This window comes from Macrotis lagotis, chromosome 1 (assembly GCF_037893015.1).
Source record: "Macrotis lagotis isolate mMagLag1 chromosome 1, bilby.v1.9.chrom.fasta, whole genome shotgun sequence".
In the NCBI taxonomy this organism is placed as follows: domain Eukaryota; kingdom Metazoa; phylum Chordata; class Mammalia; order Peramelemorphia; family Peramelidae; genus Macrotis; species Macrotis lagotis.
This window is the reverse complement of record NC_133658.1, coordinates 880,754,395-880,766,988: the sequence shown is the minus strand read 5'-3', so window position 1 is coordinate 880,766,988 and position 12,594 is coordinate 880,754,395. Positions and strand designations below refer to the sequence as shown.

The 12,594-nt window shown below is 38.0% G+C and overlaps 1 protein-coding gene across 5 annotated transcripts in view; it reads left to right on the top strand.

Moving 5' to 3' along the window:
• VPS13D (vacuolar protein sorting 13 homolog D) overlaps positions 1-12,594 on the top strand; it is a 349,290-nt gene that overhangs the window by 72,502 nt on the left and 264,194 nt on the right. For all 5 annotated transcript variants that reach the window (XM_074218409.1, XM_074218411.1, XM_074218410.1 and 2 more), the window contains one exon: positions 4,734-4,916. In XM_074218409.1, the coding sequence (XP_074074510.1) occupies positions 4,734-4,916 (183 nt within the window). The remainder of the gene's footprint in view (positions 1-4,733; positions 4,917-12,594) is intronic.

The following is a 12,594-nucleotide window of genomic DNA, read 5'->3' as shown; positions in this document are numbered from 1 at the left end:
AATTTATTTTTTCTAACTTCAACTAGTTTCTCATTGTGGCATGGCTACCCTTTTCTTCCTCTTTTTTTTTTCAAGGCAAATGGGGTTAAGTGGCTTGGCCAAGGCCACACAGCTAGGTAATTATCAAGTGTCTGAGACCGGATTTGAACCCAGGTACTCCTGACTCCAAGGCCGGTTCTTTATCCACTGCACCACCTAGCCACCCCCCTTTTCTTCCTCTTAACTGATTTTATATCCCATTCCTCACAAGGGTTTTTCTTCCTTTTCTTATCTCTTCAAATATCCCTACCCTTCCTGTACCCTTCTCATATGAGACTGCTAGACCAGCCTTATTTTTTTTTCTTTTCTTTTTTTAGTTTTTGCCAGGCAGTGGGGTTAAGTGACTTGCCCAAGGTCACACAGGCTAGGTGATTATTAAGTGTATGAGGGGGCGGCTAGGTGACGTAGTGGATAAAGCACCGGCCTTGGAGTCAGGAGTACCTGGGTTCAAATCCGGTCTCAGACACTTGATAATTACCTAGCTGTGTGGCCTTGGCCAAGCCACTTAACCCCATTTGCCTTGCAAAAACCTAAAAAAAAAAAAGTGTATGAGGCCAGATTTGAACTTAAGTCCTCCTGACTCCAGGGTTGATGCTGTATTCACTGTGCCACCTAGCTGCCTCTACCAGTCTCATATTTTGTAAGAAAGTTGAGGCAGTTTACCATGAGTCACTTATTTTCCCCTTTTTCATATATCAAAACCTTTGACATTATCTTCTTTTTCCATTCTCTAATGATGAAGTAGTCTTCACCAAGGCAAATCTCTTTCTACATGTGCCATGGATCCTGTCTTCTCTTGTCTTTTCCAAGAGATTGTTCTGTTAATCAACTTTTCCCCTACCTATACCTCTACATATTTAATATAATTTTTTTTGTCATGGCCTTTTTTCTTAGGTATTGTATCCATTTGGAGTATATGCATCCTTTAGCATCAATTGGGAAAGTCGCATAATTTATATCAGTTCTTTATATTTCTTGGATATCAGACCTTTATTGAGGAATTTGCTATGAAGATTTTTTCAGTAGTTTCTAACTCTAACTTTACTTATTCTATTTTGCCTGTCCAAAATTTTTTTAATTTTATATAATTGAAATTGTCTATTTTCTGTTATGATTACCTTTGTCTCCCAGTTATAGTTAAGTGTATCTCTTTCCTTTTTTCCTTTGATAGACCAGAAATGATGAATTAGTGTGATATTCTTAGCCCTTTTCAGTAAGTTCCTTGGTTTTGCTGTAGTTTACATATTTGTTACAAAGGAGAAGCGAGACTAAGGGGAAAGAGAAAATCAGAAATACTCTTATTTTCATCCATCAGATTACCAGACATGGTAGGGAGTCCTTGGGAGAAATGGAGTTGAAAACAGCAACAGCAGTGGTCACCTACTACTGAAGACTTGCATATCTCATCACAAACACTGTCTTCCATTTACCTAAATGCAATGAAACTTCCTGGTTGTACCCTTTTTAGCAAACATTGGCATCTATTAGACTATGTGATTGTAAGGAGAAGAGACAGATAGGATGTGAGAGTGACCAAGGCAATGTGTGGTGCAGAGGGCTGGACTGATTACAGATTCATTCTCTCTAAGCTAAATATTCATATTCAACCAGAGCAATAGCCTCGAGAGTAGAATGTCTGAGTGCACACAGTTTGTTGCTAACTTGGAGGGAAAACACAGTTGCAACAGTGGAGCAGAAAAGGAGTGGGCAGATTTCAGAGATTTGGTGTATAGTGCTGCATTTGCTCATCTGGGCCAGAACACTTGTAAATACTAAGACTGGTTGGTTGAAAATGATGGGGAAATACAGAAACTGCTAAATGAAAAAATGAGAACTCCACAGGGTTTACCAGCAGGATAGTTCATCCATTTCTAAGAAGGCAACATTTAATTCCATCAGAAGTAAACTCTTGGCTCAGTAAGAAGGCAGATGAAATTCAATTTTATGCATTCAGTAACAAACCAAAATGTTTTCATGATGCCCTGAAGGCCAATTATGGACCAAAGACATGGTGTATCTCAAGTACTAGTGTTGGTGGACCCACAATTGATTAACAATAGGAACTGATCCTGGAGAGAAGGGCTGAATACTTCCATAGGGTTAAGTGGCTTGCCCAAGGCCACACAGCTAGGTAATTAGTAAGTATCTGAGACCAGATTTGAACCCAGGTACTCCTGACTCCAGGGCCAGTGCTTTATCCACTGCACCACCTAGCCACCCCTTCCATAGTGTTTTTAACAGACCATCATCAATCAATGAGGAAGCCATTGACCACTTACCTCAAGTTAAAGTCAGTCAGTCCCTAGCTGAAGTTCCAGTTGAAGAAGAGGTTCTGAAGTGGCAAAGCACCTGGTGCTGATTCTATTCCAGCTGAGATCTACAAGGTGGGTGTTCATTGCTCATCTAAAAACTGACTGAAATTTTCCAGGTTATATGGCATGAAGGGGTTATCCCTGAAGAATTCAAGGATGCCTTTATCGTCCATCTCTATAAAGGGGAATAGTTTGTCCTTTGATAGTCATTGGATGTTTCTCTTTTAGTTATTGCTGGTAAGATTCTTGCCAGAGTCCTTCTCAGTAGACTCATCCTTCACCCAGAAGGTGCTCACCTCCCTGAGAGCCAGTGGCTTCAGAAAGGGTAAAGGAACAGTCAATACGGTGTTTTCTGCCTGACAACTCCAGGAAAAATTCCAGGAGCAGAACAGAGGTCTGTATACAACATTGTAGATCTGACCAGAGCCTTTGATACCATCAGTCACAAGAGTTTATGGAAAATTATGTTAAAATTTGGTTGCCTGGAGAAGTACATCAGTATTGTATGTCAGCTTTATGATGGCGTGCTTGTCTGGATGATGCTCTTGAGATTTCCCAGTCACCAATGGAGTGAAACAAGGATGTCTCCTTGCTCTCCTACTTTTTAGAATGATATTTTCAACTATGTTATCAGACGCCTTAACTGATGATGAAAATGGCCTCTAGGTCAGCTTACTGTACAATGACAAATTCTTCAACTTGAAAAGTCTCCAAGCCAAGACCAAAGTGGAAGGAGTGTTGGTGCAGGACCTTCTCTTTTCAGAAGACTGTGCCCTGCAGGCTGATTGTACAGCATGGGAGACTCCGGCACAGAATCATTCAGCAAGGCATGCCATCATCAGTGAGGGTGCTGCATTCTATGAGGAAGGCAGAATGGAAACAGCTCAAAGGGAACGTGACATCCTTAAGTTTAGAGTATCCCCCCCTAGGTGTTCACATGGACTATTTGTGCCCAACCTATGGTAGAGCATTCTGGGTTCGTATTGGTCTGATCAGCCACAGTAGGATATACTGTAATTTATCTCAAACAGTGAGGTCATTTTGATCTTCTTTGATAAAGAAGGACAAAAACCAACCAACCAACCAACCAACAAAGGAGGGCTTAGATTTGTGGGGGAGGTCAGTGGGTAATCATATATATGCCAAAAAATGTAAAACTTTTATGCACTGAGAAGGGTAGAAGTAGATTCAAATGAAGTTAACTTTGTTGCTACCATGTTAACCTTTTTTTCCTGTTAATTCTGTATTGAAATATTGACATCAAGTTAAAAAGTTTTTTCTCCTTATCAGCTGATTCTCATCTTGCTGCCTGGTGTGTCTATTCTCTTGTGTACTTTTATAATCCTGATCATTCTATCAAACTGTTATCTTTTTTCTCCCCTTTCTCATTCAACCAAAGGCTTAGAAAAAGCTAATTCCATTTTTTTTTGGCTTTACTTCTTTTCTCTTAGTCATTTTTCAGCTTTTTGCAGTCTTGCCTGTGACCTCATCACTCAAATGAAACTAGTTGAATTTTCATGAGCTTACATTATGGTTCTCTTCTCTCAGTCTTTTTCTGACTCAGTCCTCCATATTGAACCCTCCAACCACCTACGTCCCCTAAGTCTCTTCCTGGGTCCTCTTTTCTTCTTGGTACTATCTTGCTTTCCTCATCAGCTTCTTTGAATTCGATTATCATCTCTATGCAGGGGCTCAGATATCTAGCCCCAGTCTCTTCAGACCTCTGCACAGTCATCCTCTACTGGTGCTTTCAGAGTGAATGTTTCTTTGACATTTCAAACTCAGTATGTCTAAAATAGGCATCATCTTCCCTTCCAAATCTACTCTTCTCTACAGGCTCCCTATATGCTTCTGATCTCCCAAGTTCATAACCTTGATGTCATTCTGAGAATCATCTTATACTTCCCCATAGAAGGGAAGTGACTTGTGACACAGTTCATCAGTGGCAGAGCTCCCATCTTTTCATTCTAGATTTATGCTATTCCAGTTCTTTTATCTTTTAGAAATTGGTGAGAGGAGGAAGAGGACAATACTATGTTAGAGAAGAGGTTCTTCCCCTTGTTTATATTGTGGAACCCTTAGTCTAGTAAAGATGATGAGCCCCTTCTCAGAATAAATGCATTAAATAAAATATTTGGGATTATAAAGAAAAGCAAATATATTGAAATTCAATTATCTCTGGATAACTGATTTTTTTTTAGAAGAGTTCATGGACTCCAGTTTGAGAACCACAGAATTAGGTGGAGTCAAGCATTGACTATATCTTTTAAGAACAATTGACCCCTGACCTTGAAGCATTTAAATAATAAAGAGATTTAATTATGAAGGCATCATGTCTTAGAATTTCAATATTTGAACAGTAATTTTTCTTCCTGATCATAGGTGAGAGATCAAGCCCAACGCTGCTCTCGGGTTCTTCTAGATATTGAAGCTGGTGCTCCTGTTCTCCTCATTCCAGAAAGTTCCAGATCAAATTATTTAATTGTAGCAAACCTGGGGAAACTGAAAATCAAGAACAAGTTTCTCTTTGCAGGATCCGCTGGGACCTTCTCTTTGCAAGGCAAGGTAAGCCTTCAGTAGCTCTCTTTTCTGTTTGGCCCATTTAAAAAAAATTCTTGTCTTCTCTCAGAATGCTTTCTTGCTCTTCATAATTCATTACTATGGGATCCAAAGGCATTTTAAATTATAAGTTGGACACTTTCTTCACCTTTCCAATATACCTCACAGTGATTCCTTTTGTTGAGATGGCTCTGGAGGAGAGAGTGAAACTGGTAACTAGTAACTGGTAGCGTGTCATGGCATCACTTCCCTGATGTTATGGACAAACGTTATTAGGCACTGCACTACCTAGCTGCCTTAAATATACTACCACAGATAGAGTTTACTTAGGAAAACATTTTAATAAAATTTTATCACTACTGTTTTTATGGGAGGTATGAAAAGCTATATAGGCTAAATAATAGTATAGTTAGGTGACTTCAGAACTGGTGGAACTGTACTAGGTGTGTTCCTTCCTCATGGAAACAGTGGCATATCCCAAGACTCTTGTTCTTGTCCTAGCTTTTTGGCTTGAAATTCTGTGACCCAGACTCCCTCTGAAATGGCCTACAGAAAACGTAGGGTGGCTTCAAAGATCACCAGATCACAGGGTTATTCTGTGGGGATTTCTTTTTTTCTACAGGATGCCTCAGTTGGCTGTTGGGGGTATTTCAAATTCTTAAACTCTTGAGCCTGTGTTTTAAAGGTAGAAACACTATAGGGATTATATAATGAGAACCCTTGGCTTTGCTACCCTTGAAGAAAGTATTGCCAATATGGAGAAATCACTTGCCTAGAGTGCCAAAGGGAACATAAAGAAGAGCTGGGATTTACATCCTGATTCTTGGACCTTTTCTACTTTGTGCAGTGTGGTCTGGAAAGTGTGGCATACTACAGATAGAGACAGAAAATCTTGAGGAAAAGTAAAAGAAATCCAACATCTCTATCCCCTAGTCCCTGCTTGACCCCAAAAGTGCATTAGAAAAGGAAGGTCTAAAGATAAGTCTGACTGGGAATCCTTTCTCATGAGCCAGAAGCAGGTAGGGTTGATTAGCAAGTCATAAGGGAGAATGGTAGATATTTTAATTAACTAATCAACAGCTACTATTAAGCAAAGCGGTTAGATGACATAGAGGTTATAGTACCAGGTCTAGAGTCAGTAAGATTCATTGTCCTAAGTTTAAATGTCTCCTCACACACTTCTATCTGTATGTGAGGCAAATCTACCCTGTTGGCCTCAGTTTCCTCATGTGTAAATGAGATGGAGAAGGAAATAACAAACCACTCCAATGTCTTTGCTAAGAAAATCCCAAATGGATTCAAGAAGATTCAGACATGAATGAAAAACAACTGAACGACAATAGATTTATTCAATTATTAGTTTACTCACTTGAATTAATGGTTCACAGATATATCCTTAGGTATATGGCGATGACTGAGAAGTTTGCTCCCTCTATCTCTAGTCTAAAGTCTAAATAGGAAGATTAAAGATAGTTTTATAAACTGACAGAAACATTGACTGCTCTTCTATTGGAATGACCACCTCTTGGGTCAGAATCTGTTCTGTGTGTGAAAGGAAGCTTTCCAATTATATTTTTTTATAAAACCTCTCCTTTTTCTAGTCATATTAAACTTGAGAGATCAAGAAATATCTTGTTTTCAGATTGTAACTTTAGTTTGAGAGACATAATTTCTAGGTAATTAGTCATTATCACTTTAGTAAAAGAAGGCCTACTGCACTCTTTTTTTTAGGTTTTTGCAAGGCAAATGGGGTTAAGTGGCTTGCCCAAGGCCACACAGCTAGGTAGGTAATTGACTCCAAGGCAGTGCACTCTTGAATGCCAAAGATAATCTTAGTGTTTGACTCTTGGCTTCTATGTCTGTGAAAAAGAGGTGTTCTGAGGGTTACAATCAACTGTTTGCTTAACCATGAGAGAATGAATATTAAAATGAGGGACTGAACCTATTTTAATGAACTTTGATTATATCATTATGCTTCTTTGTTATCCTCAGGTTATGCAATCTATTTGAAGAATTTATCTTCCACCCAAGCCTGAGCAGAAGGAAATTTTACTTTCTAATAGAAGTCTGATGCCTTTGGGTGGAGTAGCAATACCCAGAATGAGGAGAATGTTAATCCAATCTTTCCTCAGCCCTGTCCTTGAGATAAGGAAATGGAACTGGGGAAATGGCTTGGGTCTCCCCAATTTTGATAATTGGTTATTAACATGAGAGAAATAACCATTTCTCAAGATGAAGAATAAGTTCTGTTTTTGAGATTTCAAGAACTTTTCAGTAGACGTAATTAGCAGAATAAGACAGTGATTCTTAATTCTAACCTTTTAGGTTGCTTTATGCAGCAATTTAATATGGAAAAATTTTTTGATAATTCTTTCTGCAAATAATAGCACTTGTTGTAGTGAGTTTATGGAGTTAATGTTTTAGGAGACATGGTTTTCTTCCTGTTTTACTTTCAGAATTTTTTTTTCAACGTAATTTTTAAAAATTTAATTTGAATAATTTCTTCATGAATGATTGCCCTGACATAATGTACAGCACTAAAGAAAAGCATTCTTGCTGAGAAGTTGTTTCTGTGGATAGTTATTGACTGCTCCTCAAGATTTTCTAACTTGGTTTTCCCTAGTATCAAGTGTGACTTTTTAATTTTTTAAATCATCAGATCATCATTTCTAAATCTGAATAGGAGTTGTTATTCAAAGGCAGATACTGTGGATGGCTGTGCACATTTTCCGTCCTGACTATATTAATAATAATGAGAGCTGCAGCATTTTTATTTACCCTTTGAACTATCTTAAGATCTAGCTACTACCAGTGTTATTCTTCCTATTTTGCAGAAAGGCATCCTGAAATCATTAAAGGTGAAATGACTTGCCCAGGTTATTCAGTGAGAAAGTGACTGAGGTAGGATTTGAATCCAGAGTCCATGTCTCCCAAATCCAGAATTCTATCTATTATGTCATCCAGGTCTGGAATTCTTTGAGAATCAACTTTAGCCTTTGCAGTATAGTTTTTAGAAGATTTTCAGTATTTTAGGATAAATACACTCTTTTGGAAATAGATAAAAATCTTCTGAGCTGTCAAGTAAAGTGATTGATTAATCAGGTTAAGAATATTTTGGTTCCAAAGTTGGAGTTTTCTTTGGCAGAGATGGAGCAGAGCAGGTCCAGATCTGTGACTTGGTCTGTGTGGGAATCTTCTATCTCTCATCTGTAACTTGTAATCTGAGAGTTCCCTGGGATACTAAGAATGCAAGTGTTGGTCCAGAATCACAGCCAGTTCCTGTCAGAGAGGGACTTGAACCTTGTGTCCTGAGTTTGGACTGGTTCTTTCTCTTTCTTGTTTATAGCTGTCTTTTGACTTTACAGGAAAGAGAAAATTTCTCTTTGTTGCAACCTTTACTGCTCTGCAGACACTGTCCTAAGAGAAGATGTGAAAAAATTTTAAGTCACTTAACATTGTTAAAATGAGTGATCTGGGGGCAATTAGGTGACTCAGTTAATAGAGCACTGGCCCTAGAGTCAGGAGGACCTGAGTTCAAATCCAGTGCCAGCCACTTAATTACCTAGCTGTGTGACCTTGGGCAAGTCACTTAACCCCATTGCTTTGCAAAAGAAAAACAAAAAAAATTTAAAAATAAGTGACCTAGTTCCTCAGGTGGCTATTTCTGAAAAGCAGCAGAACTAGGAGGATCCAGGATCTATAAAAGGCACGTCCACCTTCACCTTCTAGAGACAGTGGCCATCCAAATTGGTCTGAACCTTTGCCTCAGAGCATTTACCTGTGTACTGTAAATTTTCCTCTGCTTTGTTCATGGCTATCTCATTGATACCAGAGCTGTGGCCAACTATTACTGGTCACACATGCCTTTAAAGATCTGTAGCTTTCTTATGCTAATCATTGTTGCTGGTTCTGCAGTCACTTCAACTGAAATCTCACATTCTCCTTTGGCTCTCCAATAGATATGATTCTAGCATCCTTGTGAGTAAATGTTTAAAAAGATGAACATTTGAGGCACATTGCATACCAGCAGCTCTGGAAATACTATATATTTGAATATATAATATTTGGGTTCTAAGCTGTTGGTAATGAGAATGAAGGAAATTTGATTGCTACAATCACACCTTGTACACAACAGAAAACTGTTTCCCTCCTGTAGAATGTAAACTCCTTGAATAGAGTAGCTGCTTTGTACTTTGTTTTTGTATCTGTAATACTTAGCATTGTGTCTTGTATAAAACAGGCATTCAGCTGTAGAATTCCATTGTAGAATAGAATTTATTATGAGGCCTATCTCTCTTGGACCTCCTTTCATGTACTTAAGTACCATAGAATGAACTGTTTTATAGTTATGCTCCCCCCACTCTTTTTGTTTTACTTTTTGATCAGAAGGTCTTAGACTATTACATGCTGTTCACCTTAAGTTATTTTACGTAATAAAACTTCTCTTTGAGGTCTTCCTATTTATTCAGCATTTATTTATTTTCACATTTCCAAATTTAATTGAACTTTAAATATTATCGTGCATAATTTCCTTGCTGGCAAATCATAGGCTCAAATAAAGTCTGGAAGGAACTTCAGGGTTTGTTCAATTTGAGTTGTTTTAGAAAAATAATGAAGGCTATAAGCAGCCAGAAGAACACTATTCAAATATTGTGGAGCTGCAGTCAGAATCACACAGGACTTAGCAACAACTGCATTAAAAGCTCGTAGGGCTTGGAATATAATATTCTGGAAGGCAAAACTGCTTAGAATGCAACCAAGAATCAACTACCCAGCAAAACTGAATGTCCTCTTCCAGGGGAAAAAGATGGACTTTCAATGAACCAGGGGAATTTCAAATGTTCCTGTTGAAATATCCAGAGCTGAACAGAAAGTTTGATCTTCAAATGCAGGACTCAGGTGAAGCATAGAGAGTGGAAGAGAAGGGGAAAATATAAGGGACTTAATGATGATGAACTACATGTATTCCTGCATAGAAAAATGATACTGATAATACTTATATGAACCTTCTCATTTAATAGAGCAGGTAGAAGGAGCTTTTATATATGAAGCACAGGAGAGAGCTGAATTTGAAGATGTAATATAGTGTAAAAATGGAGTCAATGGCTAAAAGGGAAATGTAATGGGAGAAAGAAAGGAGAGGTGGAATAGGCTAAACTGTTTCATATAATAAGATTTTTCTTTATTACAATGAGCTATTGCAATGATGTGGCAGGGGGGAGGCAAGGGGGAATGAGGGAACCTTCGCTGTCATCAGAGGTGGCTAGGAGAGGAAACAGCATATATACTCAATGGGGTATAGATATCTAAAGTAAGGAGAGAAGGGGGACAGGGGGAAGGGGGGGGATGTGAGTGATGGAGGAGAGGATGGACCGTGGCGGGGAGAGTGGTCAGATATAACACATTTTCTTTTTTTACTTCTTGCATGGGGCTGGGATTGGATGACTTGTCTGGGACCATAGGGCCAAGTGGATGCTGGGCCTAAGGGGTGGTATGTGGGCTCAGGGCCTCTTGGCCCCAGGATCAGGGATCTGTCTGCTTTGCCACTCAGCTACCCTACAGCACATTTAAGAAGAGGGACAGAGTGAAAGGAGAGAGAAAATATAGTATATGGTAGTGGGGAAGTATGAATGGAGGGAGTTGCAATCAGCAATGGCAACGGTAGAAAAATATGGAAGTAGTTTTTATGATGGACTTATAAAGAATGTGATACACCTGCGACAGAGCTGGAGGTGTTGGAACACAGACTGAAGCACAATTATTATTATTATTATTATTATTATTATTATTACTATTATTATTATTATTGTTGTTATTATTTTGGGGGGGTTTGCAGGGCAAATGGGTTTGGGTGGCTTGCCTGGGGTGGCACAGCTGGGTGATTGTTGGGTGACTGAGGCCAGATTTGGACCCAGGTGACCCTGGCTCCAGGGCCAGTTCTCTGTCCAGTGTGCCACCAGGCCTCCCCTTCTATTATTATGATTATGATTATTACATCTTTATTTTTTTGTTTGTTTTTTGCAGGACAGTAGGGTTGGGGTGGCTTGCCCAGGGTCACACAGCTGGGTGATTGTTGGGTGTCTGGGGCTAGATTTGGGCTTGGGTGCTCCTGGCTCCAGGACTGGTGCTCTGTCCACTGCGCCACCTGGCTGCCATTATCATAATCATCATCATCATTATTATTATTATTATTATTATCTTTATTTTTAATTTTAATTTTTTTCTCTTTCCTTTACTTCATTGCTCATGCAGTTCTATATTTGGGGGGGAGGGGGTATTATTTTTACTCTTAAACAAGAATATTTTAGTAATGTATAAAAAAATCATTTGCACAAAAATAAGAATAAATAAATAATTAAAATTTTAAAAAAGTAATGAAGGGACATGCCCAAGTTTCCACAGTAGAACCCGCTGATAACATGCTTTTAGAAAGTGAAAAATCTTTTGGTGGAGTGAAATGCCCCTTAGATTGTTTAGTTAACTTGAATTTTCATATAATTCATTTAAAGTAAGTTATAGTGGTGTGTTTCTGACTGGAGTAGATCATACTGAACTTAATATGTTTATGAGGGGGATTCTGTTTTCTCTAATAAACTAAATAAGAGTATTTCATACTGTTTTAATGAAAATTGTTTCCCTGTATTTGTTTTTGAGGATTTGATTTTAAGTGGCAGTACATACAAGGATCATTTGTACTTCAAGGTATAATAGTATAATATCCTTTTTTGACATCCTCCTGAATTCTGATAAACCTTATGGGATTCAGCAGTTAATTTATGTATTATCAACTAAAGAATAAAAATCTTACAGATATTTCATCCCATAGAGAAGTCTACTTCTTTCTTGTGTTATCTGTAATTAATTTCCCATATTTGAAAATTCTCCCCAATAACTTCAAAGAACCTTTTACCTTTTTTACCCTAAATAGATTTTTCTTGATATTTTTGTCTCTTAAAATTCTGTTTAAAAACCCAAAAACATTCATCTTGTCCCATTTCACTGATCATTCTGTGGAATTCCATAAGGGAAGTTTGGGGTGTTTCTCTTGGTGTGTACTTTGTATTTCAGAGAAATCTATCTAGGAAGTATCCCTAATTATTGCCATAGAGTAAGTATTTAATAAATGAATAAAGAATTGGGTGATTACTTCCCTCCAGCTTCCACTAAAGCTTGCTTTGCATTGCGATTTGCTAATAGTTTGCATGTGTGCTGTTCTTCTAATAGGAATTCCAGTGGTTGAGAACAGGAAATCATCCTGAAATTGAACCTGAAAGAGTTGGAGTTGTTTGCCCTTGAATATCAATATTTCTGTGTGTTTGGAATTGTTTTACATAAATTTATGTTTTATTGGGAGCAAGTCTGAATATTTTGTATCTGCCTCTTTTTTCTTTTTCTTAGTGATCTCCCCTAGTCCTTGGTTCATGTATCCTATTCCATGAGAACCATAAAATAATTTCTTCTCGAACTGTTTATATATTTTAAGCAGCAGACTAGACAATGCAGAGATGAAAGATACTTGAGTTCCTGAAAAATCAGCAAAGGGAAGGTTTCCCAACTATAAATTAAAATTTAGCAAATATAAATTGTCTATTATGTGCAAAACACATTAATAAATTTTACTTAGTGATGTGTTTTACAGATGGACTCGTAAATATAAAAGGGTTTTTTTTATATTTACTGTCCA